Here is a 14,971-nt window from a genome sequence, read left to right as displayed (position 1 = left end):
GATGTTCATGCACATACAGGCCATTGTGTGGAGAAGAGGAGGACAAATAGTATGAAAAGAATTACAATTCAATGTTTAATGATGATTATAAGTATTATTATTATACGCTATGTGAATTATTATATCTCCAAGTGCAGTGTAAGCTGTCCTTTTTCCTTTTGAATTAAAAGAGACGAGAACAGATGGTCTCCACTGCTCTTGTTTGGCATCAGTGTTGGTGCAGCCACAACATCTGCTGCAGTGCTCAGGTCACCACCGAACGCCCGACGGAGGGGTCAGCGTCAGGCTTCCCGCAAGTCGGCCATAAAGTGGGTTGAAGGAAAGCGCAACTGGCTTTTCACCTTGTTGCAACCCAGATTGGGATGATGGGGGGGGGTCTAAATGAGGAGAAATCCAGAGCCAGCTGTTGGGACAGCGAGTGCAGCCGAAGTAAGAGGATTGACGTCTTACCACGGTATCCTTGCACTGCTCACTGGGGGGGTATCTGGGGTGGGCCCACTACGACCCCCCGTGACCTCACAGTCTTGTGATGAGGACCGTATGTTGTACTGTATTTATTACTGGCTGAGCATCGATGGGATCAGCGCTCGGCTGTGAGAAGGATTCACACCCTGGCTTCTAGTTGCCATTTTGAAATGTGACTTGCATTGCATCTTGGGTAAATGCATTGTTTTTTTTTTTATCAATGCATGTTTTAATATTAATGCCATAAAAAAAGTTAGTCAAAGTAAGACACATTTTAGTTTTAGTTACATGCATCGACAGTCATACCTTTTATAAGTTTGTGATGCAAAGGCAACTTTATGCAATTATTTGTGGATCTCAATTCAAAGGAATTATATACGATTGATGATTTAAAAAGAATTCCTTAATATTATATTATTATATTATATAATTATAATATTAATATTATATTGATATAATAATAATATTATATTAATATAATTTTTTAAATATTTTTGAACATTTTGAAATATATTCGAATTTTTGTATATTATTATTAATATTATATTAATTCATATTATTAAATATTATATTAATGTACTAATAATATACATTTTTACAAATATTTTTGAACATTTTGAAATATATTTGAGAATTTTTTGTCCACTTCGGTTCCCAGTTTAGTGCTTTTGCAGCAACATGTGGCCATATATACAGTATACTATATTTTAATAATTAACCCATATATATTCATCCCACTAAATTTCACCTGATGATAATTAATAAAGTAGGCTATCGGGTGCTATTTATCTTTTAATTTTTTATAAATATTTACTTTTTTTTTTTTTTACCCTTTGTGTTTTTATTCTAGCAAACAGTATTGGAATTGCGGCTATAGGAATAATTCAATGCCTGCAGGAAGTCCTAATGATGCACCATAAATGATGATGAAGGACTGTAACGAACTGAATGCTTCGCCTGGTCATCTGTGTGTGTGTGTGTGTGTGTGTGTGTACAGTAAGCTGATGAGTGAGTCATCTCATCCCACATGTGGCTTTTTGTTGTTTTTTTTTGTTTTTGCAAAGCTGTTTATTTTTAGGCGGACCATCTGTCCGAAAGAAATAAAACACGATAAAAATGTGTAGAATGAAGCTGAGGGTTTTTAATGTGTCATTACATGTTCGGGGTTGTATGTTGGTGTGGTTTATTGTGGTCTATTGTTGTCTATTGTGGTCTATTTTACTATTTTGTGTTTAGCAGGCATGTGTACAGCCATCTTATCGAGTGGGTGCCGTTCATGACAAAACCCACGAGATAGTAGGGGTGTGGAAGGCGGATGGATGTTAATGCGGGCAGCCTGACTCATATCCCACTCTCCCCTCCTACTCCCACTCCAACGCCCCCCTCCCCTTCCTCAATTCCACTGGCTTTGTTCTCCAGCCTCGTTCCTTATCTTCACCTCTAACTGCATTCTTGTCCTCCCTTCTTGTTTTTTTCATCCTCCTACACGTCTTCATCTCATCTGACGCATCCCTCCTGAATGGTCGACGAAATGAAACGGCTGCTCGATTTGATTTTTTTCATCATGATTCAGTGCTGAGTGGAGTTATTTTATAAGAGAGAATTGTCCAATGAACCCTGAGGTTTTGGTCTCTTAATCCATCTTGCCCCCCTAATGCTATTTTGGTCTGAGGCAGCCTCTTGTCTGTACAATGTGTCCTCGTTTTGGGAGAAAGTACAGCTGTAAATACTACTCAATGACCCATTCTCAGACGAACAGGGAGTGGGACAATAATGTTTTTATGATTTGAATATACAATGCAATGGATATCCTCCATCACCAATCTACCATCTTATTATGAGACATTACGATACAATATGTTAGCTGATGTTTTCTGTCATCCGGCTCAGGAAAGTCTCCTGTCTGCCCCACCACTGCTGTCCGTATCCGGGTTTGTCCTGCATGGATTAATCCTCGGTAAAGAGTGTCGAGTGATAATTCTCCCATGTTGCTCTTCTAATGCGATTAGGTGGATTCATCTTAATGATGCCAGGAAAGAGTAGCTTAAAGAAGGCAACAGCAAATAGTAAAACACACCACTCGTCCTTGCGTGTTAGTTTGCTGTTGCTTTTGTTTTAGCCTCTCAGCTAATGATGCACAGGATATGAATGAATGTAGTAGACATCATTATTATATTATTAATTAACCTATTATTATTACTATCATCATTATTCTTCTGATTATTAGTAGTAGGCTAGTATTAGCCTGTTTATTGGCTTGCTTATTAGCCTTGCCCTATTATATAAAATTTGTCAGATTTTTTTGTAACAAAAAATATATATTTTTTAATCAATAAAAAATATCAAATTATTTAAAATTTACTTAATTATTTAAAATGTCCCTAATGACGCCACTGATGATACCCCAACATGCAAATGAAAATCCACTCATAGGAAGTTTGTCCCTTGCAGCTGTTTACATTTTGGATGCTAATTGTGTTTGCTAATCTACTACTACTAGTAGTAGTAGTAGGCTAGTATTAGCCTGCTTATTGGCTTGCTTATTAGCCTGCTTTTGCCCTATTATATAAAATTATTATATATAATTATATAGTATATAAAATTAATCAGATTTTTTGCAACAAAAATCAATGAAAAAAAATAAAAGAAATCAATAAAAAATATTTAAATTATTTCAAATGTATTTAATTATTTTGAAATGTCCCTAATGACGCCACTGATGTTACCTCAACATGCAAATGAAAATCAACTCACAGGAAGTTTGTCCCTTGCAGCTGTTTACATTTTAGATGCTAATTGTGTTTGCTAATCTGAGAACCGCAGCAGGGATTGAAAGGCGCATCACTACCTTTTTATAAATAGTCGTTTTGTGGTGGAAAAAGTGGAGCAACATGACAAAAACCATCCCGGCTTGCGCTTCCAACATCAGACTCTCCACAGGCCAGCACTCTCCTCCTCCATTATTCAGACTCCCTCCTTCTATTTATTTTTTTAAAGGAAGTGGGCCAAGCGCATGAAGCTCCTCCATTGCTCTCCACATGCATGCAGCACTTGTGGGTGAAGGAGCGGTTCAGCATGACTAATAGGGAGTAGAAATAGACATTATAGATGCTGCTTTAATATACAGTATATATGCAAATGGTAAAATATAGAAATGCTCTATGTTGGAATGCAATGCTGCTGCAGTACAGACTATCTCGCCATGTTTCCCTCTTTGTTTTCATAAGTGGCATCCTGGATAAGGCTTGTATTGTCTGACACCCCCCCCCCCCCCATCTCTCTTCGCATCTTAGTGTGTTTTAATTTCCTGTGTGACTGTGATGCAGACATCAAGGTAGTAAATATGTATCACTTTCTCTTCTGTCTGCAATGTGGCAAGCAGACAAAATTGGCAAAAAAGCGCCCTCTTGTGGCGAAAAAGTAGAACAATGTGTGTCTGTGTGTCAATACATTCAATGATTTAGCCAGTCGCTGCTGCCTGAATGCGGCATGGTGTAGTGACTGGTATCGCTATTGGCTTTTTGTGTGTCAGTATCGATCCGCATAGAGCTGCCCCGTTTTTTTTTTTCCTCTCTCTCTCATATCCAGTTGATCTCCCCTCTAGCTGGACTCTTTGATTGACAAATCTAGGTTATCCGTGATTGACGATAGAGCCAGATTTATTATTGCTAATCCCACAAAAATGGTTTAGTTCCGGCTGCATCTCTCATTCCACTGAGCGGGGGTGGAAAGAGAATACTTGTCGATAAATGACTACCATGTTTGTATAAAATTGCTAATTTCTTGATGACATTATAGCCTCGGCGTGTTTCTTCCCAAAGTCCAGAGGAGATGCAGAGGAGAAAGCAGGGAGTGGCACCGACAGCGGGAGGGGAGAATGGGGGGTATATGCTTGCATCAGCGTCGCCATGGTTACAAGAGAGGAGCTTGTGAATCAATGATGGCTGCTCCCAACGGAAACAGATCTATCAGACGCCGCCTTTGTCGCTAGGTGCGATGTTGAGCCAATCAGGAGAGTCCAAGGAGGTTGGTGGACCAAACCAATCAGATATGTTGCATATTTTGATGATATTGTTTGCTCTGTTGTCAAAAACGGCTCGATCGCTCTGATTTTTGGAGAAAGGCGTTGAATTAGAGCAGAGAATGTATCCCTTTCACATCATCACATGATGTTTTAAAGACAAAACATTAAAGTTTTAATATTAAAAAAAATTTTTTTTAATTGTTCCAGACATTTTTTTGACATTTCCAGACTTTAATCCAAATATCTGTTTGTTAGCCTATTGTTTTGTAACAAAATAGTTTATTTAACATGGCATTTCTCATTGTTATGATTTATGTCAGATTTCAACCCCGACTACTGCATTTAAGAAGCTGATACATTCTGTAAAAAAATCAAAGTTGACTCAAATAAAAAAAAAATTGTAACCTCGCTGCCTTAAAATTTTGATTATTCATTCATTAAATTTAGCAAATTATTTCAGGTATAATTTCAACACACACAACTAAGTTTCTCCAACTTAAAAGACCAAGTTCACTTATTGATTTGTTGTGGGAAATAATAAAAATAAATTAAAAATAAATAAAAATTATTATTATAAAAAAAAATTATTAAAAATAATAATAAATATTTTGGTTGTATCAACAAAGTAAATCAAGTCATCTCAACCCATTTTCAAATCAGGTTAACAAATTATTTCCATTAATTTCAATATAATTGTGAGTTGAATGTACTTGATTTAATTAGACTAAATCAAAAGTGAGTTGAGATTACTTGAGTTCTATTGTTGATACAACAAAAATATTTGGTTATTTGAGCTAATAAATAAAATTAAAAAAAGAAAAAGCAATAAGTCACGTGAACTTGATTCATTAATTTGGAGAAACTTAGTTGTGAGTTGAAATGACCTGAAATAATTTGCTTGATTTAATCAAAATTTAATCAAAAAGGCAGCGAGATTAATTTTTTTTTTAAGTTGAGTCAACTTGGATTTTTATTTTTTATTTTTTTACAGTGCATACATTAAGATAAACTCCACATTAGCTTTATTGGTATTGGACGCATCACCATCAACATTAGCTTGTTGTTTTACAGTAGAGTAACTAATGAAGTAATTTGGGGGCATTGTGCCATCGCTTTCCAAATGAGTGAACAATGTGTTTGTGTGTGTGTGTGTGTGTGTGTGTTTGGGCATGCTCCATATTGCCATGTCCTGGCTCGTGTTCTGCTGTGGACCCCGCCCTGGCCTACTTAGATGCGGCAACCAGTGGAGGAAGTGCAGATTTAGAAATGTAGATCCCGCTTCCTTTTTTTTCTTTTCTATTCTGTGATATTCTTTATTCTTAGCATGATGTGTAGCGTTCCCATCTGGCAACATGCCTATAAGGGACTGTGTGACGCTCACCTATAAATAGTGTGTTAAATATTTGATCCTTTCTATGCTGTTCTGTACCCCCCCACAAGCCCAGCTATTGATTCTCCCATTTCCTTTCCTCGCCTGCTTCATGTTTCTGCATTTATTATCAGTTATTTCACCCCCCCCCCCCCCCCCCCAATGCAATTCACCTTCTCTTTATCTGCTTTGTCAGGGATTTCTTGTCTCTCTAAAGCTGGTGCATTCAGGCGTGGTTCTGGCAAGCTGTGCTTTTTTTTTTTTAGCGTTACATTTAGGATCAGGTTTCTGTAACTCTGTTTGCATATAAGTCACATGATGTATGTGGATGTATAGTGTGCAGCTTGCAGGAAGTGGAGTGCGGGTGGGGAGTGGCGGGGGGGTGGCCCCCCAGAGCCTTGGCCCCGGAGAGGGCACTGTGCATGGGCTGATTGAAAAGGTCAGGCTATCTTCAGGGCTGTGTGTGTGTGTGTGTGTGTGTGTGTGTCACAGCGAATATGCTGCAGCAGTACAACAAAGCATTAGCAGCATGCATACAACCGTTGCCAGACCATAGTACTTTTATTGTACTTGTGTCAATACTTGTGCCAGATTTAGCCATCAAATAAAACTGACGAATATGTGGAGGTGAGTGTATTTATTAAAAGACACCTACGGGATTTTAACGTGCGTTGTCTGTGTGCGCACACGCATCACGGCTGCGCCTGGGATGGCGTTGCTATGGAGACACGGCGAGAGGAGAAAGCGGGAAAGGGAGGGAGAGACGGAGAAGGGAGCGCTCGCCTTGAAGCATGCTCAGATGGACCCCTCCCCCCCTCTCAGTACGCATCATCGTAACAGTTACACACACACACAGAGCTACAGTTACATTGGCTAAAGCTCCTCTAAATGGTAATTGGTAATGGTAATGGTAATGGTAATGGTTTTATTTCATTTGAACATGCATCAGATTACAATTGAATGCATCCCATAATCAGTTCACAGTTCCACATGTCCAAAAGGAGTAGGAAGAAGCAAAGCTTATTAAATCCTACCCCTCCATCTGGTACTTTTACAATCAGGAACTGTTACATTTGTTCACTTCCTGCTTTCCTAATATAGTTTAAGTTGTTTTTTTTTGTTTGTTTAATTTTGTAATTTTATTTTTATTACTATTTTTATTTTTATTTATTTTTATTTGTACTCCAGTTTCCTCCCACATTCCAAAAACATGCTATGTTAATTGGTAATGGTAATGGTTTTATTTCATTAGAACATGCATCAGATTACAATTGAATGCATCCCATAATCAGTTCACAGTTCCACATGTCCAAAAAGGAGTAGGAAGAAGCAAAGCTTATTAAATTCTACCCCTCCCTCTGGTACTTTTACAATCAGTAACTGTTACATTTGTTCATTTCCTGCCTTCCTAATATAATGTAAGTTTTCTGTTGTTGTTTTTTTTTAAATTAAATTAAAAAAATAATGTTTTTATTTTTTTTATTTATTTTTATTTTATTATTTTTAAATTATTAATTTAATTATTTTTTTATTTTTATTTTATAATGTATAATGTGGTTCTAGCTCTTTAATAATAACATTAAATAAAAGCATTTCCAAACAAAGGGGGACTTAATCAATTCATCTGTAGTTTTATGTTACTTCTGTAAAATTAGTAAAGCAAATAAAGCAAAATAAGTCATATAACACTTTTTTTTTGAGCGGCCCCACATGAGAAGGCGAGGTGCGGCAGCCTTGAGTGTTAAGCATCTTTTACAACACAATGTTTTTCGTTTTTTTTTTTTCTCAAGCGCCGACTTTGCTGTCAAGGTGGATTCGCTACTACACCGACTGACGTTGTTAGGATGCCCGCATGAATTCTGAATGCAGAGTGTTTTACCGTTTCTTAGAAAGCTGCACCGGTTTAAAACTAAAATCAGCGGCAAATAAGGTCAGGGGGTCAGCGGGCCGCTGTGATTGAGCTATACGCTTTTAAAAGATGAATCCTGCTCTTTTAATGTGCTGAGTAAATTCTAATATTAGTATGGGATGGTGGTTTTATGAGGAAGATAATCCAGGCTGGAATCATGTGCGATGGTGCAGTAATCTCCAACGATGAATCATCATCATCATCATCATCATGTGACGGCAAAGGTGACTTTTGGAGGGGAGGGACCCTGAATAAATGTTGAATTTAAATTATTCCTAAAAGTTATTGTTATTAAGAATGCACATTGAGGCTGTGAGATGATTATTAATATTTTTCTCAAATCAAATCATGTTTCCCACAGAGGACAGGAGTTTATGATTAATCCTGGGATTAGCAAAGAGGGAACGTTCATTCAAATTGATGACAATTTTGCGAAAGAATACCAAAATACACCTCATCCTCTCATGTGTTCATTTCTATCTTGAGATTAAGTAACTAACTAATTAACTACGGCATATAGGATGGAATATTTATGCAGTAATATCCATTGTTACTGTTAAAAAAAAAAAGGTTTGTGCCTGCACTTTACCACTTTGTCCACTAAACGTCGCTGTTGATCCATCAGCGGCAGAGCGGCTCTTCCATGAATTTGAGGCCCCTCCCGTTTTTAAAGAGGCGGGGATGCTGCTCATTCTTTGTTGTAGAGACACAGAGAACGGAGGAATACACGCAAGCTCACTAAAAAATTGGAATTATTTCAAATATCTGTTTTTTTTTTCCTTCTATATACCAATATGCCTGACAGATGGAGCTACTTAGGGATTTATTTGGGGCTTCTTGTACTGGACTTTAACTGGGAACCAGCGTCTGGACAGCTCTCTTATTCCATCTCGGAGGAGTCAAACCCGGGTACTGTGGTCGGAAACATTGCCAAGGATTTAAACATAAACGTACAGGAGCTGCAATCCCGTGTGTTTCAGATCGTTGCCACGACAAAGAGGAAATTCCTGGAGGTAAATCTAAAAACCGGTGCTCTTTATGTAAATGAGAGGATAGACAGAGAAGATCTGTGTGGAGATGAGCTGAAATGCTCTATCAGCATGGAGGCGGTGATAAACAATCCTTTAAAGCTGTATCGCATTGACGTAGACGTACTCGATGTTAATGATAACAAGCCGTTATTCACCACCGAAATGCAACATTTATCCATTGCGGAAAGCACGTTGCCAGGTGTGAAATTTGCATTATCCGAAGCCAGTGATGCAGACATGGGTAAAAACGGCATTAGTACGTATAAATTAAGCCAAAATGAGTATTTCTCGTTAGCGGTGCACAAATCAGGCAGTCGTGTATCTGCCGAGCTGGTGCTGAAGAAAGCTTTGGACCGAGAGAAGCAGGCTGCCGTAACCATGACGCTGACAGCTGTAGATGGAGGCACCCCCCCAAAATCAGGCACCTCTCTGCTCGTAGTAAATGTTTTAGATAATAATGACAACATACCGACGTTTAGTGAATCGCTATATAAAACTACACTGACAGAAAACGCCCCACTCGGGACCGTAGTCACTGAAGTTAACGCCACTGATTCTGATGAAGCCTTAAACGGCGAGATTGTGTATTCACTAAGGAGCAAAGATCAAGATCACGTACTGGATGTTTTTGAAATCGAAGGTCAAACAGGTGTAATTAAGGTTAAAGGTCACATTGATTATGAGGAAAAAAGAGCATATGAGATAAGAGTGGAGGCCACTGATAAGGGCAACCCTCCCATGTCTGCACATTGTAAAGTTCTTGTCGAGGTGCTGGACGTCAACGACAACGCTCCTGAGGTCACGGTGACGTCACTTCATAACGCCGTCCCAGAGGACGCCGGTGTGGGTACAGCGGTCGCACTCGTGTCGCTTTTTGACAAAGATGGAGGCCAAAATGGTGACGTGTCTGTACAGATTGAAAATAATACTCCATTTAGGCTCGACACAAATTATAAAAATTATTATTCTCTGTTAGTGGAAAAGCCACTTGACAGAGAGACCACGCCGCTGCACAATGTCACTATTGTTGTCAAAGATAAGGGACGTCCACCTCTGTCCAGCACCAGTGTAGTTTATGTTCATGTTTCTGATGTTAATGACAACCCCCCTCGCTTCCCAGAGGCCCCCATTAATGTTTACATTAAAGAAAATAGCCCCCCTGGAGAATTAATTCATAGAGTGACCGCAGTAGATGACGACATTGATGAAAATGGCCGAATAAGTTACTCCTTTGTACAAAGTAGCACCGACTCCATGCCGCTAACTACAATGATCAACATCAACTCCGAGACTGGAGATATAGTCAGCTTGCAGTCCTTTGACTACGAGAAGCTAAAGACCTTCCGGTTCAAAGTCCAGGCCACAGACTCTGGAGTTCCTGCACTGAGCAGCAACGTGACCGTGAATGTTTTCATCCTGGATGAGAACGACAACAGTCCCACCATCCTGGCGCCCTATTCCGAGCACAGCTCCGTTAACAGCGAGAGCATCCCCTATTCTGCTGAAGCGGGATACTTTGTGGCAAAGATCAGGGCTGTAGATGCAGACTCTGGATACAATGCACTGCTCTCCTATCACCTGTCTGAGCCCAAAGGCAACAACAACCTCTTCCGGATGGGAACCAGCACCGGGGAGATCCGCACCAAGAGGAGAATGAGTGACAATGACCTGAAAAGTCACCCCTTGGTGGTGTTGGTTTGTGATCATGGAGAAGCCTCCCTGTCAGCTACTGTGTCTATTGATGTGGTGGTGCTTGAAAGCACAGCTGACATCCACACTCCGTTCAGACATGTGCCCATAAAGGAGGAGACCTTCTCGGATTTACACTTGTATCTCCTCATCGCCATTGTGGCCGTGTCCCTCATCTTTCTGCTCAGCCTCATCACCTTAGTAGCCGTCAGATGCCACAGACAGACAGACGGCACTTTGGGCAGGTACGGGGCCCCGATGATCACCACCCATCCTGACGGGAGCTGGTCTTACTCCAAAGCTACTCAGCAGTATGACGTGTGTTTCAGCTCAGACACGCTCAAGAGCGATGTGGTGGTTTTCCCGGCACCTTTTCCACCTGTAGATGCTGAACTGATCAGTATTAACGGAGGAGACACCTTTACCAGGACTCAGACTTTACCCAATACCGACAAGGTGAGTCCAATTCCCGTAATGTGTCCGCTACAGCTTTAATTCCCACATCTGTAGATGTTTAGGTTTCAGTTTATTAATTGAGAGGATTATGTATCTGCAATTACAGTATTCCACTATTCACAAAATACATTTCATGAAGTCAGTAGTTTGTGATAACTGAGCAGGCACCTGTACCAGGATTCAGACTTTACCCTGCAATGAGAAGAAGGTTGTTTCACTTCTATTTTATGGATGAAATCATGATATACATGTAGATATTTCAAACGCTTTGGTATTCGGTGTTTGCCACAACTGTGACCTTAGAGTAAAACAGAATCAAATCACTGATGGTTCTGCTATTGAAATGTGAGGAGTAGTGTAGGTCGCTATCCAAGGTGCTGACAATGTGTTGTTTACATGCAACTGTAAAGGGTGTTGTTGCAGAGGTCATATATTATGTTAGTTATTGCAATATGTCTTAATGTCATTTCATGTTTATGGTTGTTTTTGTTAAGAATTGATATGAAAATATCAATTTATATTTTGTGTGGGCTTATCTTATTATATAAATTGAACAAAACACCATGTAGATTGTGTGATCATGATGGCACTTATGTTGTAAAAATCTAATTTACTAATGTTTCATCTTTCTCATATGTTTTGGTTGTAGTTCAAGACAAATTATTATTCTTAATTTTCAAATAATCCCAAAGTGAAAAGCATAAAACACGCTGACTGTTACCTTTGGAGATTGCTGGTTCTATCAATGGAAAAGCAAAAAACAACAATGCTGTGCAAGAAAGTAGCACCAACCTAAATCATACTTGATGGTAGTGTTGCTGTTAAGTGTAGTTATTTAATATGTCCACTAGATGGCATACTAGACCAGTACACGGTAAGAACCTTATTGGGTTGGTCGGGACTCCTCCCAGAGAGGAGGACGTGTTCTCCACCAAGCGAAACAAAGAGATTAGACGGTGAGAGAGGAGATCACGACGACCATTTAGTTGACTGCTCTGTCTGCCGATTTTGTTTATTCTATTTTGGATATCTCTTTTCGGACGGTATTGGACCCTCCTTTCTTCGTGCCTTACGTGGATGTATGGAATGATGCATGCTGCGGGAAGATGGAGCTCAGTGCGGATGTTTGTGCTCTTCGTGCTGCTGGAGTGTTACTGGGAAGCGGTGTGCGGCCAGCTCTCTTACTCCGTGGCGGAGGAGGTGAAAGTGGGCACCGTTGTGGGAAATGTTGCTAAGGATTTGAGCCTCAACGTCCACGATTTGGAGTCCCGCATGTTTCAGATCGTTGCGGGGGGCAGGAGGAAATATGTGGAGGTAAACCTAAAGACTGGTGTCCTCTACGTGAATGAGAGAATAGATCGAGAGGAACTGTGTGGAGACCAAGCCAAATGTTCACTCGGTGTGGAGGCAGTGATTAATAATCCTTTGAAACTGTACCGGATTGAAATTATAATATTGGATGTAAATGACAATTATCCATTATTCTCTAGTCGTGTCCAAGTGTTGAATATTAGTGAGACCACAGCAGCAGGAGCTAAATTTATCCTCCACCCAGCTCATGATATAGACGTTGGTAAAAATACAATAAATTCATACAAGCTGAGTCAAAATGAATATTTTTCTCTTGAAGCACAAAAAGGAGAAACACCAGAATTAGTGCTTCAGAGGCCTTTAGACCGAGAAAAACAGGCCACTATCACACTCACATTGACTGCTATTGATGGAGGAACACCAGCTAAATCAGGCACTATGACTATTGTTGTTAATGTGTTAGACAGTAATGATAATGCTCCTGTATTTAGCAAAAGTCTGTACAAAGCTACCATATATGAGAATATTAAAGTTGGCACATCCATAATAACACTAAATGCTACTGATTTAGATGCAGGACAAAATGGACATGTGTCCTATTCTTTTAATGCAGGAGGAAGAGAGAAACAAACAAACATGTTTTCTATTGATGAAAAAACTGGTACAGTAACAAACAAACAAAGTATTGACTTTGAGGAAACCAATGCATTTGAGCTAAGAGTACAAGCTAGTGATGGAGGCTCTTCTCCCTTAACCTCTCATACCAAATTATTAATAGAAGTTTTAGATGTCAATGACAACGCCCCTGAAATTACAGTGACATCATTGTTAAACACAGTGAAAGAAGATGCAAGTATTGGCACCGCCATTGCAATCGTCTCTGTGTTGGACAAAGATGGAGGTAAAAATGGTCTGGTGCACAGTAAAATTAACAACAATGTGCCTTTTAAACTCGAGTCCAATTATAAGAATTCCTATTCTTTAGTTGTCGATGGTCCTCTTGACAGAGAGAGTGTATCTATGTACAATATCAGCATCACTGCAACCGATGAAGGAAGCCCACCTCTGTCCAGCACCAGTGTAGTTTATGTTCATGTTTCTGATGTTAATGACAACCCCCCTCGCTTCCCAGAGGCCCCCATTAATGTTTACATTAAAGAAAATAGCCCCCCTGGAGAATTAATTCATAGAGTGACCGCAGTAGATGACGATATTAATGAAAATGGCCGAATAAGTTACTCCTTTGTACAAAGTAGCACCGACTCCATGCCGCTAACTACAATGATCAACATCAACTCCGAGACTGGAGATATAGTCAGCTTGCAGTCCTTTGACTACGAGAAGCTAAAGACCTTTCGGTTCAAAGTCCAGGCCACAGACTCCGGTGTTCCCGCGCTCAGCAGCAACGTGACCGTGAATGTTTTCATCCTGGATGAGAACGACAACAGTCCCACCATCCTGGCGCCCTATTCCGAGCACAGCTCCGTTAACAGCGAGAGCATCCCCTATTCTGCCGAAGCGGGATACTTTGTGGCAAAGATCAGGGCTGTAGATGCAGACTCTGGATACAATGCACTGCTCTCCTATCACCTGTCTGAGCCCAAAGGCAACAACAACCTCTTCCGGATGGGAACCAGCACCGGGGAGATCCGCACCAAGAGGAGAATGAGTGACAATGACCTGAAAAGTCACCCCTTGGTGGTGTTGGTTTGTGATCATGGAGAAGCCTCCCTGTCAGCTACTGTGTCTATTGATGTGGTGGTGCTTGAAAGCACAGCTGACATCCACACTCCGTTCAGACATGTGCCCATAAAGGAGGAGACCTTCTCGGATTTACACTTGTATCTCCTCATCGCCATTGTGGCCGTGTCCCTCATCTTTCTGCTCAGCCTCATCACCTTAGTAGCCGTCAGATGCCACAGACAGACAGACGGCACTTTGGGCAGGTACGGGGCCCCGATGATCACCACCCATCCTGACGGGAGCTGGTCTTACTCCAAAGCTACTCAGCAGTATGACGTGTGTTTCAGCTCAGACACGCTCAAGAGCGATGTGGTGGTTTTCCCGGCACCTTTTCCACCTGTAGATGCTGAACTGATCAGTATTAACGGAGGAGACACCTTTACCAGGACTCAGACTTTACCCAATACCGACAAGGTGAGTCCAATTCCCGTAATGTGTCCGCTACAGCTTTAATTCCCACATCTGTAGATGTTTAGGTTTCAGTTTATTAATTGAGAGGATTATGTATCTGCAATTACAGTATTCCACTATTCACAAAATACATTTCATGAAGTCAGTAGTTTGTGATAACTGAGCAGGCACCTGTACCAGGATTCAGACTTTACCCTGCAATGAGAAGAAGGTTGTTTCACTTCTATTTTATGGATGAAATCATGATATACATGTAGATATTTCAAACGCTTTGGTATTCGGTGTTTGCCACAACTGTGACCTTAGAGTAAAACAGAATCAAATCACTGATGGTTCTGCTATTGAAATGTGAGGAGTAGTGTAGGTCGCTATCCAAGGTGCTGACAATGTGTTGTTTACATGCAACTGTAAAGGGTGTTGTTGCAGAGGTCATATATTATGTTAGTTATTGCAATATGTCTTAATGTCATTTCATGTTTATGGTTGTTTTTGTTATGAATTGATATGAAAATATCAATTTATATTTTGTGTGGGCTTATCTTATTATATAAATTGAACAAAAC

At 40.1% G+C, this 14,971-nt stretch overlaps 1 protein-coding gene and 1 pseudogene across 4 annotated transcripts in view; both read left to right on the top strand.

Moving 5' to 3' along the window:
• The window catches only part of LOC131110216 (protocadherin alpha-C2-like), an 83,421-nt gene that overhangs the window by 22,048 nt on the left and 46,402 nt on the right, over positions 1-14,971 (top strand). The window contains exon 1 of one of the 4 annotated variants that reach the window (XM_058063084.2): positions 11,884-14,411. The exons of the other annotated variants lie outside the window; for them this stretch is intronic. Within the exon in view, the coding sequence (XP_057919067.2) occupies positions 12,021-14,411 (2,391 nt within the window). The 5' untranslated portion in view covers positions 11,884-12,020. Of the gene's footprint in view, positions 1-11,883; positions 14,412-14,971 lie in introns of those variants that run through there. 4 annotated transcript variants of the gene reach the window in all.
• LOC144894452 (protocadherin alpha-3 pseudogene) lies at positions 8,079-11,402 on the top strand (annotated as a pseudogene).

Source organism: Doryrhamphus excisus, linkage group LG22 (assembly GCF_037039965.1).
Source record: "Doryrhamphus excisus strain RoL-2023G ecotype Guam linkage group LG22, RoL_Dexc_Guam_v1.1, whole genome shotgun sequence".
Taxonomy (NCBI): domain Eukaryota; kingdom Metazoa; phylum Chordata; class Actinopteri; order Syngnathiformes; family Syngnathidae; genus Doryrhamphus; species Doryrhamphus excisus.
This window is presented reverse-complemented; position numbering and strand designations above follow the sequence as displayed.